We start from the raw sequence: 16,695 nt of genomic DNA on the forward strand, positions 1-16,695 counted from the left end.
ATTTGTTAGTCACTGAAAATCCCAAAATTTTGTAGCAGTGAAAATTTTTCTGCCGTCCTACAACAAAGAGTATCGGTGATTTTGTTGTCTTCACGGATGCCATAACAAAATCTTAAAATTGCGAAAAATGTCTAGCTGTGAAAATTAATTGTTTACAGTATTTCAAATAAAAAATGTATCCCAATTTTTAATTTCTTTTATCCAAATCTGTCAGAAAATTCTGGTTAATCTAAAAATTATCCTGAAATAAAAAAAAAGTTAGAAAAAAACAACAACAAACTGTGCACTGGTATTTGTAGGAGTAAAATTTATAAGTGAAAGCGTTAATGGTTTGATGCCTTGAATTGGTGCATGTTTTGACCTTTATACATACTTTTACTGGTTTGTTTCATTTTCACCATTGAGATTTGATATAATCAATGAAACCTCAACATATTTCATCGATGCTGAATACACCCAAGATTTCCTGATTTTAATCTCATTTATTGCTTTGGAATTTGTTAGATTATTTATTAATATTAATTAAGCAAAGATTGACGTCGCTGCTAAAGCTATCACTGGCTATTTATTAATAACAAGGCGAATTATGTGTTACTAAATGAATTGTGGGTATAAATAAATAAATTGTAGATAACCTAATGAATTTGGGATAACAATAAATTTTGGATAACAAAATTTAAATGTAGGTAGCCAAATGAATTGTGGGTAAATAAATTAATTGTGGATAATCAAAAAAATTATAAGTTATAATAAATTGTAGATAACATAATGAAGAATGGGTAAAAGAACACATTTTTGTAATCAAATGAATTGTGGGTAAATAAATGAATTATGGGTAACAATAAATTAATAATAACATAATTATAGCCAAATGAATTGTGGGTATAAATAAAGGACTGCTATATATCACATTACTTCTCAGTTATTGCTTTCCTCTCATACTGTGTTCAACAATGATTACAGATTGTCTGTACCGGTAGTTTACTGTCATGAATAAATGCATGTCTTGGGTGTGTTGAGTTGTTCCACCCTGGCATCACCCTGGCATTGTGGCAGAAATTCAGCTTTAACTTTACCAGGGTTAAATGTTAATATTGTTGTAATAATGGTTTTTATTTTCATCAACATAGCTTGTCAACTTTTCTTTCATTGTTTAACCATATGGTGTGACATCATTTCAGTCACCTATTTTAGGCACATCTTTAATGACATCATAAATGACATCACTGGTAGTAATTAACATTATTTGCTATTAATTTTTTTCATTGCCATTCCATTAATGTTTAGGATAAACCTTATGAAGGCTATGTGAGTTTCTACAAGACATCTTATCATCAATCAGCTTTCATATATATTCCATCTTTGCACTCAATCATAATTTCTACTAACATTTCTAGCTTGTGTTTTATGTGTGATATTTCAAATGCAGCTTCAAAACTGAAACTGCTTTATTGAAAAACAATACTTATTTCAGAGTGATATTCAAATAAAATATAAAGCTTGTTTTCTTCACTTTTCTTGGGGTTTAAATATCCACCGCAAGTGCTACAGTTTATAACACACACAGCAAGTCTTGAGCTCACTGTAGTGAGTCATTGTAATCTGATTATGACATGGTATATGAGATACGAACAGCTCAGCATGAAATGAACAATTCATTCTGGCTGTTTATACTCATCAACTGTCAAATCTGTGGTACAACTAAATTTTAAAACTTATGGTCAGTTGAGATTTTGGCACAAAAACCACTCAGGACCATGATTTATTCAATAAGTTTGTTGTAGGAATTGACCATAATCCATTCACTGCAAGTTTTTGCATTGTGAATGTAACTGAACATAAAAACAGGACAAAGAAAGGTAATACATGTATTGTCTTAGTCACATTAAAACATTGCCTGAGATTTTACAAGTGTGAGAGTATTTTGGGGATATTTTCACGCTTAATAATGTGCTATGTACATATTTGATGATTGGCAATATTATTGAAGTAATGGAATCCCAATACCATATTTCCTTCTAAAAATTAGCATTTGAAATTGATCTATAATAAAAGAAATATTACCTATGTAGCAGTCTTGGCAAGTTCAGTTACCATTAACAAAGCACATTGGGAAGCATGTGTGGTATCTTTTAAATTACAGGTTGTTATCTTTTAGGATGTTGCACTGCATCTTGACAATTACTCATAATGAAGGTTATTACTAATAAAATATCCTGTCTTGCATGATATCTGCACTATGTGTCTGCAGGTGTAACTCAGTTTGTGGGTTTGATGGTCACACTCTACTACGCGTTGAAAGCATTCATAAACATACAACAATGATGTTACAATTATGTGAAGTATGTTTGGTAAAGTTTAAATCTCAGATGGCACCAAACATCAAAATCTGGAATGAGTGACATGTGACCATGAAATGTGCAAAGAATCTTTTGGGTCTATCTTGCATTTACTGAATTCTCATATATTTGGTATTGTATAGAATACTCCAAATATGACTCATGTATAGATTTATAGACCGTGTGACCTGAAATATGACAAGCTATATTTAGAACAGACATATAGACCATGTGACCTGAAATATGACAAGCTATATTTAGAAGACATATAGACCATGTGACCTGAAATATGACAGGCTATAGTTAGAACAGACATATAGACCATGTGACCTGAAATATGACAAGCTATATTTAGAAGACATATAGACCATGTGACCTGAAATATGACAAGCTATATTTAGAAGACATATAGACCATTTGACCTGAAATATGACAAGCTATATTTAGAACGGACATATACATGTATATCATGTGACCTGAAATATGAAAGGCTATATATGCTTATATTTGACATTCATTTGATGTTCTATACTGTGCATATATAATACTGGGATGGTTTCTATGTTTGTTCCTTTTACTGACATTATATTTTATCTTTTATAGGTTCTCAGTTGCTTGTATTCTTCACTTTGTCGAGGTGCATGACACAGTATGCTACATACATACAATCATGGTGCACTATGCATCTTGTCATTTCATAATGTCTTCCTTCACCTTTCCTTATATTCATGTTTAATTAAACTGTATTACCAATGTTTGTACTTATTTCAAAATAATGAGTTGAAGTAAGTGAGTTTATTATGGCACATCTCACATTGTCTAATGGAACCATTATCTGCAGGATCACATGGCAAGACAGGCCCGTGCAATGAAAGCTGGTAGAACAGTGGTCACAATGGCTAATCTTAAAGAAAAGATGAAAGCTGGCAGAACTTTTCTACAAAAGTTACAGCACTTGGCACAGGAGGTTAGTTTCATGATTTGCAAAAGAAATTTCATGTATTTTTTGTGATGATAATGATTCTTGTTGTTAGTGAGGATGACTAAAATGATGACTCGATGAAGAATTAAAATAGTCTGATAATGACTTGAAAAAGACTAAATAATACATGTATGATGACATGACTAAGGCTTAAAAGAGACTTATGATGACTTAATGACATAATTTGACTTTCAGCCACAACACAATATTCCTGATGTGTTCCTATGGATGATTAGTGGTGGTAAACGTATTGCATATTATCGCATACCAGCTAGAAAGATTCTTTATTCTATTGTGGAAGAAGAGAGAGGAAGTTACTGCTGTAAAATACAAAATATCTTCCTCAGGGTATGTATTCAGATTATTTGAAAGACTTTTATTTTGCAAGAGAAATTTATGAAAAAGTGAAATTCACAAAATTCCCAATGATGTCTTGTCTTGATTTCTCATAGTGTTGATTTCATTGCAGCTGCCTGGAAAGAAAGGAACAGGACCTCAGGGTTGGGGAACTCAGTGTAAATTACAGCTATACCTGTGGTTAGGTCTTACCAAACACAAAAAAGACTATTTAAGTGGATTACCAACTGGGTATGAATTAACTAAAGAAATTAAGCAATCAATTAAGATTACAGCTCCTCCACCTGCTTTCATTAATTATCAAGGTGAGTGCGCTTACTTTATATAATTATACTTCTTGTTTCATTGTTCTAATATGATGCTTACTTTCCATAGTGAACAGTTTTAATTCATCATCCTTTGTCAGCATTTACTAGGGAAGTACTCTTTCTTTGTAATAAACAAGTCTGTGTTTACTAGTTTTTTGTTCTAAAACAATGCAAGTTTACTATGAAAGAATTGTTTCTTTGTAGAAAATTGTCAACTTTTACTAATGAGAGAACTGTGAATTAGGTTGTTCTTGTTTCAAGTGGAAATTACAACTTTTACTAATGAGAGAACTGTGAATTAGGTTGTTCTTGTTTCAAGTGGAAATTACAACTTTTACTAATGAGAGAACTGTGAATTAGGTTGTTCTTGTTTCAAGTGGAAATTACAACTTTTACTAATGAGAGAACTGTGAATTAGGTTGTTCTTGTTTCAAGTGGAAATTACAACTTTTACTAATGAGAGAACTGTGAATTAGGTTGTTCTTGTTTCAAGTGGAAATTACAACTTTTACTAATGAGAGAACTGTGAATTAGGTTGTTCTTGTTTCAAGTGGAAATTACAACTTTTACTAATGAGAGAACTGTGAATTAGGTTGTTCTTGTTTCAAGTGGAAATTACAACTTTTACTAATGAGAGAACTGTGAATTAGGTTGTTCTTGTTTCAAGTGGAAATTACAACTTTTACTAATGAGAGAACTGTGAATTAGGTTGTTCTTGTTTCAAGTGGAAATTACAACTTTTACTAATGAGAGAACTGTGAATTAGGTTGTTCTTGTTTCAAGTGGAAATTACAACTTTTACTAATGAGAGAACTGTGAATTAGGTTGTTCTTGTTTCAAGTGGAAATTACAACTTTTACTAATGAGAGAACTGTGAATTAGGTTGTTCTTGTTTCAAGTGGAAATTACAACTTTTACTAATGAGAGAACTGTGAATTAGGTTGTTCTTGTTTCAAGTGGAAATTACAACTTTTACTAATGAGAGAACTGTGAATTAGGTTGTTCTTGTATGTTTCAAGTGGAAATTACAACTTTTACTAATGAGAGAACTGTGAATTAGGTTGTTCTTGTATGTTTCAAGTGGAAATTACAACTTTTACTAATGAGAGAACTGTGAATTAGGTTGTTCTTGTATGTTTCAAGTGGAAATTACAACTTTTACTAATGAGAGAACTGTGAATTAGGTTGTTCTTGTATGTTTCAAGTGGAAATTACAACTTTTACTAATGAGAGAACTGTGAATTAGGTTGTTCTTGTATGTTTCAAGTGGAAATTACAACTTTTACTAATGAGAGAACTGTGAATTAGGTTGTTCTTGTATGTTTCAAGTGGAAATTACAACTTTTACTAATGAGAGAACTGTGAATTAGGTTGTTCTTGTATGTTTCAAGTGGAAATTACAACTTTTACTAATGAGAGAACTGTGAATTAGGTTGTTCTTGTATGTTTCAAGTGGAAATTACAACTTTTACTAATGAGAGAACTGTGAATTAGGTTGTTCTTGTATGTTTCAAGTGGAAATTACAACTTTTACTAATGAGAGAACTGTGAATTAGGTTGTTCTTGTATGTTTCAAGTGGAAATTACAACTTTTACTAATGAGAGAACTGTGAATTAGGTTGTTCTTGTTTCAAGTGGAAATTACAACTTTTACTAATGAGAGAACTGTGAATTAGGTTGTTCTTGTATGTTTCAAGTGGAAATTACAACTTTTACTAATGAGAGAACTGTGAATTAGGTTGTTCTTGTATGTTTCAAGTGGAAATTACAACTTTTACTAATGAGAGAACTGTGAATTAGGTTGTTCTTGTATGTTTCAAGTGGAAATTACAACTTTTACTAATGAGAGAACTGTGAATTAGGTTGTTCTTGTATGTTTCAAGTGGAAATTACAACTTTTACTAATGAGAGAACTGTGAATTAGGTTGTTCTTGTATGTTTCAAGTGGAAATTACAACTTTTACTAATGAGAGAACTGTGAATTAGGTTGTTCTTGTATGTTTCAAGTGGAAATTACAACTTTTACTAATGAGAGAACTGTGAATTAGGTTGTTCTTGTATGTTTCAAGTGGAAATTACAACTTTTACTAATGAGAGAACTGTGAATTAGGTTGTTCTTGTTTCAAGTGGAAATTACAACTTTTACTAATGAGAGAACTGTGAATTAGGTTGTTCTTGTTTCAAGTGGAAATTACAACTTTTACTAATGAGAGAACTGTGAATTAGGTTGTTCTTGTTTCAAGTGGAAATTACAACTTTTACTAATGAGAGAACTGTGAATTAGGTTGTTCTTGTTTCAAGTGGAAATTACAACTTTTACTAATGAGAGAACTGTGAATTAGGTTGTTCTTGTTTCAAGTGGAAATTACAACTTTTACTAATGAGAGAACTGTGAATTAGGTTGTTCTTGTTTCAAGTGGAAATTACAACTTTTACTAATGAGAGAACTGTGAATTAGGTTGTTCTTGTTTCAAGTGGAAATTACAACTTTTACTAATGAGAGAACTGTGAATTAGGTTGTTCTTGTTTCAAGTGGAAATTACAACTTTTACTAATGAGAGAACTGTGAATTAGGTTGTTCTTGTTTCAAGTGGAAATTACAACTTTTACTAATGAGAGAACTGTGAATTAGGTTGTTCTTGTTTCAAGTGGAAATTACAACTTTTACTAATGAGAGAACTGTGAATTAGGTTGTTCTTGTTTCAAGTGGAAATTACAACTTTTACTAATGAGAGAACTGTGAATTAGGTTGTTCTTGTTTCAAGTGGAAATTACAACTTTTACTAATGAGAGAACTGTGAATTAGGTTGTTCTTGTTTCAAGTGGAAATTACAACTTTTACTAATGAGAGAACTGTGAATTAGGTTGTTCTTGTATGTTTCAAGTGGAAATTACAACTTTTACTAATGAGAGAACTGTGAATTAGGTTGTTCTTGTATGTTTCAAGTGGAAATTACAACTTTTACTAATGAGAGAACTGTGAATTAGGTTGTTCTTGTATGTTTCAAGTGGAAATTACAACTTTTACTAATGAGAGAACTGTGAATTAGGTTGTTCTTGTATGTTTCAAGTGGAAATTACAACTTTTACTAATGAGAGAACTGTGAATTAGGTTGTTCTTGTATGTTTCAAGTGGAAATTACAACTTTTACTAATGAGAGAACTGTGAATTAGGTTGTTCTTGTATGTTTCAAGTGGAAATTACAACTTTTACTAATGAGAGAACTGTGAATTAGGTTGTTCTTGTATGTTTCAAGTGGAAATTACAACTTTTACTAATGAGAGAACTGTGAATTAGGTTGTTCTTGTATGTTTCAAGTGGAAATTACAACTTTTACTAATGAGAGAACTGTGAATTAGGTTGTTCTTGTATGTTTCAAGTGGAAATTACAACTTTTACTAATGAGAGAACTGTGAATTAGGTTGTTCTTGTATGTTTCAAGTGGAAATTACAACTTTTACTAATGAGAGAACTGTGAATTAGGTTGTTCTTGTTTCAAGTGGAAATTACAACTTTTACTAATGAGAGAACTGTGAATTAGGTTGTTCTTGTATGTTTCAAGTGGAAATTACAACTTTTACTAATGAGAGAACTGTGAATTAGGTTGTTCTTGTATGTTTCAAGTGGAAATTACAACTTTTACTAATGAGAGAACTGTGAATTAGGTTGTTCTTGTATGTTTCAAGTGGAAATTACAACTTTTACTAATGAGAGAACTGTGAATTAGGTTGTTCTTGTATGTTTCAAGTGGAAATTACAACTTTTACTAATGAGAGAACTGTGAATTAGGTTGTTCTTGTATGTTTCAAGTGGAAATTACAACTTTTACTAATGAGAGAACTGTGAATTAGGTTGTTCTTGTATGTTTCAAGTGGAAATTACAACTTTTACTAATGAGAGAACTGTGAATTAGGTTGTTCTTGTATGTTTCAAGTGGAAATTACAACTTTTACTAATGAGAGAACTGTGAATTAGGTTGTTCTTGTTTCAAGTGGAAATTACAACTTTTACTAATGAGAGAACTGTGAATTAGGTTGTTCTTGTTTCAAGTGGAAATTACAACTTTTACTAATGAGAGAACTGTGAATTAGGTTGTTCTTGTTTCAAGTGGAAATTACAACTTTTACTAATGAGAGAACTGTGAATTAGGTTGTTCTTGTTTCAAGTGGAAATTACAACTTTTACTAATGAGAGAACTGTGAATTAGGTTGTTCTTGTTTCAAGTGGAAATTACAACTTTTACTAATGAGAGAACTGTGAATTAGGTTGTTCTTGTATGTTTCAAGTGGAAATTACAACTTTTACTAATGAGAGAACTGTGAATTAGGTTGTTCTTGTTTCAAGTGGAAATTACAACTTTTACTAATGAGAGAACTGTGAATTAGGTTGTTCTTGTTTCAAGTGGAAATTACAACTTTTACTAATGAGAGAACTGTGAATTAGGTTGTTCTTGTTTCAAGTGGAAATTACAACTTTTACTAATGAGAGAACTGTGAATTAGGTTGTTCTTGTTTCAAGTGGAAATTACAACTTTTACTAATGAGAGAACTGTGAATTAGGTTGTTCTTGTTTCAAGTGGAAATTACAACTTTTACTAATGAGAGAACTGTGAATTAGGTTGTTCTTGTTTCAAGTGGAAATTACAACTTTTACTAATGAGAGAACTGTGAATTAGGTTGTTCTTGTTTCAAGTGGAAATTACAACTTTTACTAATGAGAGAACTGTGAATTAGGTTGTTCTTGTTTCAAGTGGAAATTACAACTTTTACTAATGAGAGAACTGTGAATTAGGTTGTTCTTGTTTCAAGTGGAAATTACAACTTTTACTAATGAGAGAACTGTGAATTAGGTTGTTCTTGTTTCAAGTGGAAATTACAACTTTTACTAATGAGAGAACTGTGAATTAGGTTGTTCTTGTTTCAAGTGGAAATTACAACTTTTACTAATGAGAGAACTGTGAATTAGGTTGTTCTTGTTTCAAGTGGAAATTACAACTTTTACTAATGAGAGAACTGTGAATTAGGTTGTTCTTGTATGTTTCAAGTGGAAATTACAACTTTTACTAATGAGAGAACTGTGAATTAGGTTGTTCTTGTTTCAAGTGGAAATTACAACTTTTACTAATGAGAGAACTGTGAATTAGGTTGTTCTTGTATGTTTCAAGTGGAAATTACAACTTTTACTAATGAGAGAACTGTGAATTAGGTTGTTCTTGTTTCAAGTGGAAATTACAACTTTTACTAATGAGAGAACTGTGAATTAGGTTGTTCTTGTTTCAAGTGGAAATTACAACTTTTACTAATGAGAGAACTGTGAATTAGGTTGTTCTTGTTTCAAGTGGAAATTACAACTTTTACTAATGAGAGAACTGTGAATTAGGTTGTTCTTGTTTGTAGTGGAAATTACAACTTTTACTAATGAGAGAACTGTGAATTAGGTTGTTCTTGTATGTAGTGGAAATTACAACTTTTACTAATGAGAGAACTGTGAATTAGGTTGTTCTTGTTTGTAGTGGAAATTACAACTTTTACTAATGAGAGAACTGTGAATTAGGTTGTTCTTGTTTCAAGTGGAAATTACAACTTTTACTAATGAGAGAACTGTGAATTAGGTTGTTCTTGTATGTTTCAAGTGGAAATTACAACTTTTACTAATGAGAGAACTGTGAATTAGGTTGTTCTTGTTTCAAGTGGAAATTACAACTTTTACTAATGAGAGAACTGTGAATTAGGTTGTTCTTGTTTCAAGTGGAAATTACAACTTTTACTAATGAGAGAACTGTGAATTAGGTTGTTCTTGTTTCAAGTGGAAATTACAACTTTTACTAATGAGAGAACTGTGAATTAGGTTGTTCTTGTTTCAAGTGGAAATTACAACTTTTACTAATGAGAGAACTGTGAATTAGGTTGTTCTTGTTTCAAGTGGAAATTACAACTTTTACTAATGAGAGAACTGTGAATTAGGTTGTTCTTGTTTCAAGTGGAAATTACAACTTTTACTAATGAGAGAACTGTGAATTAGGTTGTTCTTGTTTCAAGTGGAAATTACAACTTTTACTAATGAGAGAACTGTGAATTAGGTTGTTCTTGTTTCAAGTGGAAATTACAACTTTTACTAATGAGAGAACTGTGAATTAGGTTGTTCTTGTTTCAAGTGGAAATTACAACTTTTACTAATGAGAGAACTGTGAATTAGGTTGTTCTTGTTTCAAGTGGAAATTACAACTTTTACTAATGAGAGAACTGTGAATTAGGTTGTTCTTGTTTCAAGTGGAAATTACAACTTTTACTAATGAGAGAACTGTGAATTAGGTTGTTCTTGTTTCAAGTGGAAATTACAACTTTTACTAATGAGAGAACTGTGAATTAGGTTGTTCTTGTTTCAAGTGGAAATTACAACTTTTACTAATGAGAGAACTGTGAATTAGGTTGTTCTTGTATGTTTCAAGTGGAAATTACAACTTTTACTAATGAGAGAACTGTGAATTAGGTTGTTCTTGTATGTTTCAAGTGGAAATTACAACTTTTACTAATGAGAGAACTGTGAATTAGGTTGTTCTTGTTTCAAGTGGAAATTACAACTTTTACTAATGAGAGAACTGTGAATTAGGTTGTTCTTGTTTCAAGTGGAAATTACAACTTTTACTAATGAGAGAACTGTGAATTAGGTTGTTCTTGTTTCAAGTGGAAATTACAACTTTTACTAATGAGAGAACTGTGAATTAGGTTGTTCTTGTATGTTTCAAGTGGAAATTACAACTTTTACTAATGAGAGAACTGTGAATTAGGTTGTTCTTGTATGTTTCAAGTGGAAATTACAACTTTTACTAATGAGAGAACTGTGAATTAGGTTGTTCTTGTATGTTTCAAGTGGAAATTACAACTTTTACTAATGAGAGAACTGTGAATTAGGTTGTTCTTGTTTCAAGTGGAAATTACAACTTTTACTAATGAGAGAACTGTGAATTAGGTTGTTCTTGTTTCAAGTGGAAATTACAACTTTTACTAATGAGAGAACTGTGAATTAGGTTGTTCTTGTTTCAAGTGGAAATTACAACTTTTACTAATGAGAGAACTGTGAATTAGGTTGTTCTTGTTTCAAGTGGAAATTACAACTTTTACTAATGAGAGAACTGTGAATTAGGTTGTTCTTGTTTCAAGTGGAAATTACAACTTTTACTAATGAGAGAACTGTGAATTAGGTTGTTCTTGTTTCAAGTGGAAATTACAACTTTTACTAATGAGAGAACTGTGAATTAGGTTGTTCTTGTTTCAAGTGGAAATTACAACTTTTACTAATGAGAGAACTGTGAATTAGGTTGTTCTTGTTTCAAGTGGAAATTACAACTTTTACTAATGAGAGAACTGTGAATTAGGTTGTTCTTGTTTCAAGTGGAAATTACAACTTTTACTAATGAGAGAACTGTGAATTAGGTTGTTCTTGTTTCAAGTGGAAATTACAACTTTTACTAATGAGAGAACTGTGAATTAGGTTGTTCTTGTTTCAAGTGGAAATTACAACTTTTACTAATGAGAGAACTGTGAATTAGGTTGTTCTTGTTTCAAGTGGAAATTACAACTTTTACTAATGAGAGAACTGTGAATTAGGTTGTTCTTGTTTCAAGTGGAAATTACAACTTTTACTAATGAGAGAACTGTGAATTAGGTTGTTCTTCTTTCAAGTGGAAATTACAACTTTTACTAATGAGAGAACTGTGAATTAGGTTGTTCTTGTTTCAAGTGGAAATTACAACTTTTACTAATGAGAGAACTGTGAATTAGGTTGTTCTTGTTTCAAGTGGAAATTACAACTTTTACTAATGAGAGAACTGTGAATTAGGTTGTTCTTGTTTCAAGTGGAAATTACAACTTTTACTAATGAGAGAACTGTGAATTAGGTTGTTCTTGTATGTTTCAAGTGGAAATTACAACTTTTACTAATGAGAGAACTGTGAATTAGGTTGTTCTTGTTTCAAGTGGAAATTACAACTTTTACTAATGAGAGAACTGTGAATTAGGTTGTTCTTGTTTCAAGTGGAAATTACAACTTTTACTAATGAGAGAACTGTGAATTAGGTTGTTCTTGTTTCAAGTGGAAATTACAACTTTTACTAATGAGAGAACTGTGAATTAGGTTGTTCTTGTTTCAAGTGGAAATTACAACTTTTACTAATGAGAGAACTGTGAATTAGGTTGTTCTTGTTTCAAGTGGAAATTACAACTTTTACTAATGAGAGAACTGTGAATTAGGTTGTTCTTGTATGTTTCAAGTGGAAATTACAACTTTTTACTAATGAGAGAACTGTGAATTAGGTTGTTCTTGTATGTTTCAAGTGGAAATTACAACTTTTACTAATGAGAGAACTGTGAATTAGGTTGTTCTTGTATGTTTCAAGTGGAAATTACAACTTTTACTAATGAGAGAACTGTGAATTAGGTTGTTCTTGTTTCAAGTGGAAATTACAACTTTTACTAATGAGAGAACTGTGAATTAGGTTGTTCTTGTTTCAAGTGGAAATTACAACTTTTACTAATGAGAGAACTGTGAATTAGGTTGTTCTTGTTTCAAGTGGAAATTACAACTTTTACTAATGAGAGAACTGTGAATTAGGTTGTTCTTGTTTCAAGTGGAAATTACAACTTTTACTAATGAGAGAACTGTGAATTAGGTTGTTCTTGTTTCAAGTGGAAATTACAACTTTTACTAATGAGAGAACTGTGAATTAGGTTGTTCTTGTTTCAAGTGGAAATTACAACTTTTACTAATGAGAGAACTGTGAATTAGGTTGTTCTTGTTTCAAGTGGAAATTACAACTTTTACTAATGAGAGAACTGTGAATTAGGTTGTTCTTGTATGTTTCAAGTGGAAATTACAACTTTTACTAATGAGAGAACTGTGAATTAGGTTGTTCTTGTTTCAAGTGGAAATTACAACTTTTACTAATGAGAGAACTGTGAATTAGGTTGTTCTTGTATGTTTCAAGTGGAAATTACAACTTTTACTAATGAGAGAACTGTGAATTAGGTTGTTCTTGTATGTTTCAAGTGGAAATTTACAACTTTTACTAATGAGAGAACTGTGAATTAGGTTGTTCTTGTTTCAAGTGGAAATTACAACTTTTACTAATGAGAGAACTGTGAATTAGGTTGTTCTTGTTTCAAGTGGAAATTACAACTTTTACTAATGAGAGAACTGTGAATTAGGTTGTTCTTGTTTCAAGTGGAAATTACAACTTTTACTAATGAGAGAACTGTGAATTAGGTTGTTCTTGTTTCAAGTGGAAATTACAACTTTTACTAATGAGAGAACTGTGAATTAGGTTGTTCTTGTTTCAAGTGGAAATTACAACTTTTACTAATGAGAGAACTGTGAATTAGGTTGTTCTTGTATGTTTCAAGTGGAAATTACAACTTTTACTAATGAGAGAACTGTGAATTAGGTTGTTCTTGTTTCAAGTGGAAATTACAACTTTTACTAATGAGAGAACTGTGAATTAGGTTGTTCTTGTATGTTTCAAGTGGAAATTACAACTTTTACTAATGAGAGAACTGTGAATTAGGTTGTTCTTGTTTCAAGTGGAAATTACAACTTTTACTAATGAGAGAACTGTGAATTAGGTTGTTCTTGTTTCAAGTGGAAATTACAACTTTTTACTAATGAGAGAACTGTGAATTAGGTTGTTCTTGTTTCAAGTGGAAATTACAACTTTTACTAATGAGAGAACTGTGAATTAGGTTGTTCTTGTTTCAAGTGGAAATTACAACTTTTACTAATGAGAGAACTGTGAATTAGGTTGTTCTTGTTTCAAGTGGAAATTACAACTTTTACTAATGAGAGAACTGTGAATTAGGTTGTTCTTGTTTCAAGTGGAAATTACAACTTTTACTAATGAGAGAACTGTGAATTAGGTTGTTCTTGTTTCAAGTGGAAATTACAACTTTTACTAATGAGAGAACTGTGAATTAGGTTGTTCTTGTTTCAAGTGGAAATTACAACTTTTACTAATGAGAGAACTGTGAATTAGGTTGTTCTTGTTTCAAGTGGAAATTACAACTTTTACTAATGAGAGAACTGTGAATTAGGTTGTTCTTGTTTCAAGTGGAAATTACAACTTTTACTAATGAGAGAACTGTGAATTAGGTTGTTCTTGTTTCAAGTGGAAATTACAACTTTTACTAATGAGAGAACTGTGAATTAGGTTGTTCTTGTATGTTTCAAGTGGAAATTACAACTTTTACTAATGGAGAGAACTGTGAATTAGGTTGTTCTTGTATGTTTCAAGTGGAAATTACAACTTTTACTAATGAGAGAACTGTGAATTAGGTTGTTCTTGTTTCAAGTGGAAATTACAACTTTTACTAATGAGAGAACTGTGAATTAGGTTGTTCTTGTATGTTTCAAGTGGAAATTACAACTTTTACTAATGAGAGAACTGTGAATTAGGTTGTTCTTGTATGTTTCAAGTGGAAATTACAACTTTTACTAATGAGAGAACTGTGAATTAGGTTGTTCTTGTATGTTTCAAGTGGAAATTACAACTTTTACTAATGAGAGAACTGTGAATTAGGTTGTTCTTGTTTCAAGTGGAAATTACAACTTTTACTAATGAGAGAACTGTGAATTAGGTTGTTCTTGTTTCAAGTGGAAATTACAACTTTTACTAATGAGAGAACTGTGAATTAGGTTGTTCTTGTTTCAAGTGGAAATTACAACTTTTACTAATGAGAGAACTGTGAATTAGGTTGTTCTTGTTTCAAGTGGAAATTACAACTTTTACTAATGAGAGAACTGTGAATTAGGTTTGTTCTTGTTTCAAGTGGAAATTACAACTTTTACTAATGAGAGAAACTGTGAATTAGGTTGTTCTTGTTTCAAGTGGAAATTACAACTTTTACTAATGAGAGAACTGTGAATTAGGTTGTTCTTGTTTCAAGTGGAAATTACAACTTTTACTAATGAGAGAACTGTGAATTAGGTTGTTCTTCTTTCAAGTGGAAATTACAACTTTTACTAATGAGAGAACTGTGAATTAGGTTGTTCTTCTTTCAAGTGGAAATTACAACTTTTACTAATGAGAGAACTGTGAATTAGGTTGTTCTTGTTTCAAGTGGAAATTACAACTTTTACTAATGAGAGAACTGTGAATTAGGTTGTTCTTGTTTCAAGTGGAAATTACAACTTTTACTAATGAGAGAACTGTGAATTAGGTTGTTCTTGTTTCAAGTGGAAATTACAACTTTTACTAATGAGAGAACTGTGAATTAGGTTGTTCTTGTTTCAAGTGGAAATTACAACTTTTACTAATGAGAGAACTGTGAATTAGGTTGTTCTTGTTTCAAGTGGAAATTACAACTTTTACTAATGAGAGAACTGTGAATTAGGTTGTTCTTGTTTCAAGTGGAAATTACAACTTTTACTAATGAGAGAACTGTGAATTAGGTTGTTCTTGTTTCAAGTGGAAATTACAACTTTTACTAATGAGAGAACTGTGAATTAGGTTGTTCTTGTTTCAAGTGGAAATTACAACTTTTACTAATGAGAGAACTGTGAATTAGGTTGTTCTTGTTTCAAGTGGAAATTACAACTTTTACTAATGAGAGAACTGTGAATTAGGTTGTTCTTGTTTCAAGTGGAAATTACAACTTTTACTAATGAGAGAACTGTGAATTAGGTTGTTCTTGTTTCAAGTGGAAATTACAACTTTTACTAATGAGAGAACTGTGAATTAGGTTGTTCTTGTTTCAAGTGGAAATTACAACTTTTACTAATGAGAGAACTGTGAATTAGGTTGTTCTTGTTTCAAGTGGAAATTACAACTTTTACTAATGAGAGAACTGTGAATTAGGTTGTTCTTGTATGTTTCAAGTGGAAATTACAACTTTTACTAATGAGAGAACTGTGAATTAGGTTGTTCTTGTATGTTTCAAGTGGAAATTACAACTTTTACTAATGAGAGAACTGTGAATTAGGTTGTTCTTGTTTCAAGTGGAAATTACAACTTTTACTAATGAGAGAACTGTGAATTAGGTTGTTCTTGTATGTTTCAAGTGGAAATTACAACTTTTACTAATGAGAGAACTGTGAATTAGGTTGTTCTTGTATGTTTCAAGTGGAAATTACAACTTTTACTAATGAGAGAACTGTGAATTAGGTTGTTCTTGTATGTTTCAAGTGGAAATTACAACTTTTACTAATGAGAGAACTGTGAATTAGGTTGTTCTTGTTTCAAGTGGAAATTACAACTTTTACTAATGAGAGAACTGTGAATTAGGTTGTTCTTGTTTCAAGTGGAAATTACAACTTTTACTAATGAGAGAACTGTGAATTAGGTTGTTCTTGTTTCAAGTGGAAATTACAACTTTTACTAATGAGAGAACTGTGAATTAGGTTGTTCTTGTTTCAAGTGGAAATTACAACTTTTACTAATGAGAGAACTGTGAATTAGGTTGTTCTTGTTTCAAGTGGAAATTACAACTTTTACTAATGAGAGAACTGTGAATTAGGTTGTTCTTGTTTCAAGTGGAAATTACAACTTTTACTAATGAGAGAACTGTGAATTAGGTTGTTCTTGTTTCAAGTGGAAATTACAACTTTTACTAATGAGAGAACTGTGAATTAGGTTGTTCTTCTTTTCAAGTGGAAATTACAACTTTTACTAATGAGAGAACTGTGAATTAGGTTGTTCTTGTTTCAAGGTGGAAATTACAA

At 31.1% G+C, this 16,695-nt stretch overlaps 1 protein-coding gene across 13 annotated transcripts in view; it reads left to right on the forward strand.

Moving 5' to 3' along the window:
- The window catches only part of LOC100329046 (otoferlin), a 317,927-nt gene that overhangs the window by 117,428 nt on the left and 183,804 nt on the right, over positions 1-16,695 (forward strand). For 12 of the 13 annotated variants that reach the window (XM_085492732.1, XM_085492720.1, XM_085492731.1 and 9 more), the window contains exons 20-23: positions 1,288-1,308; positions 3,181-3,306; positions 3,517-3,669; positions 3,791-3,983. In XM_085492732.1, the coding sequence (XP_085348858.1) occupies positions 1,288-1,308; positions 3,181-3,306; positions 3,517-3,669; positions 3,791-3,983 (493 nt within the window). The remainder of the gene's footprint in view (positions 1-1,287; positions 1,309-3,180; positions 3,307-3,516; positions 3,670-3,790; positions 3,984-16,695) is intronic. The other variant, XM_085492722.1, reaches the window with a different exon arrangement.

Source organism: Saccoglossus kowalevskii, chromosome 18 (genome assembly GCF_978046115.1).
Source record: "Saccoglossus kowalevskii chromosome 18, keSacKowa6.1, whole genome shotgun sequence".
NCBI lineage: Eukaryota > Metazoa > Hemichordata > Enteropneusta > Harrimaniidae > Saccoglossus > Saccoglossus kowalevskii.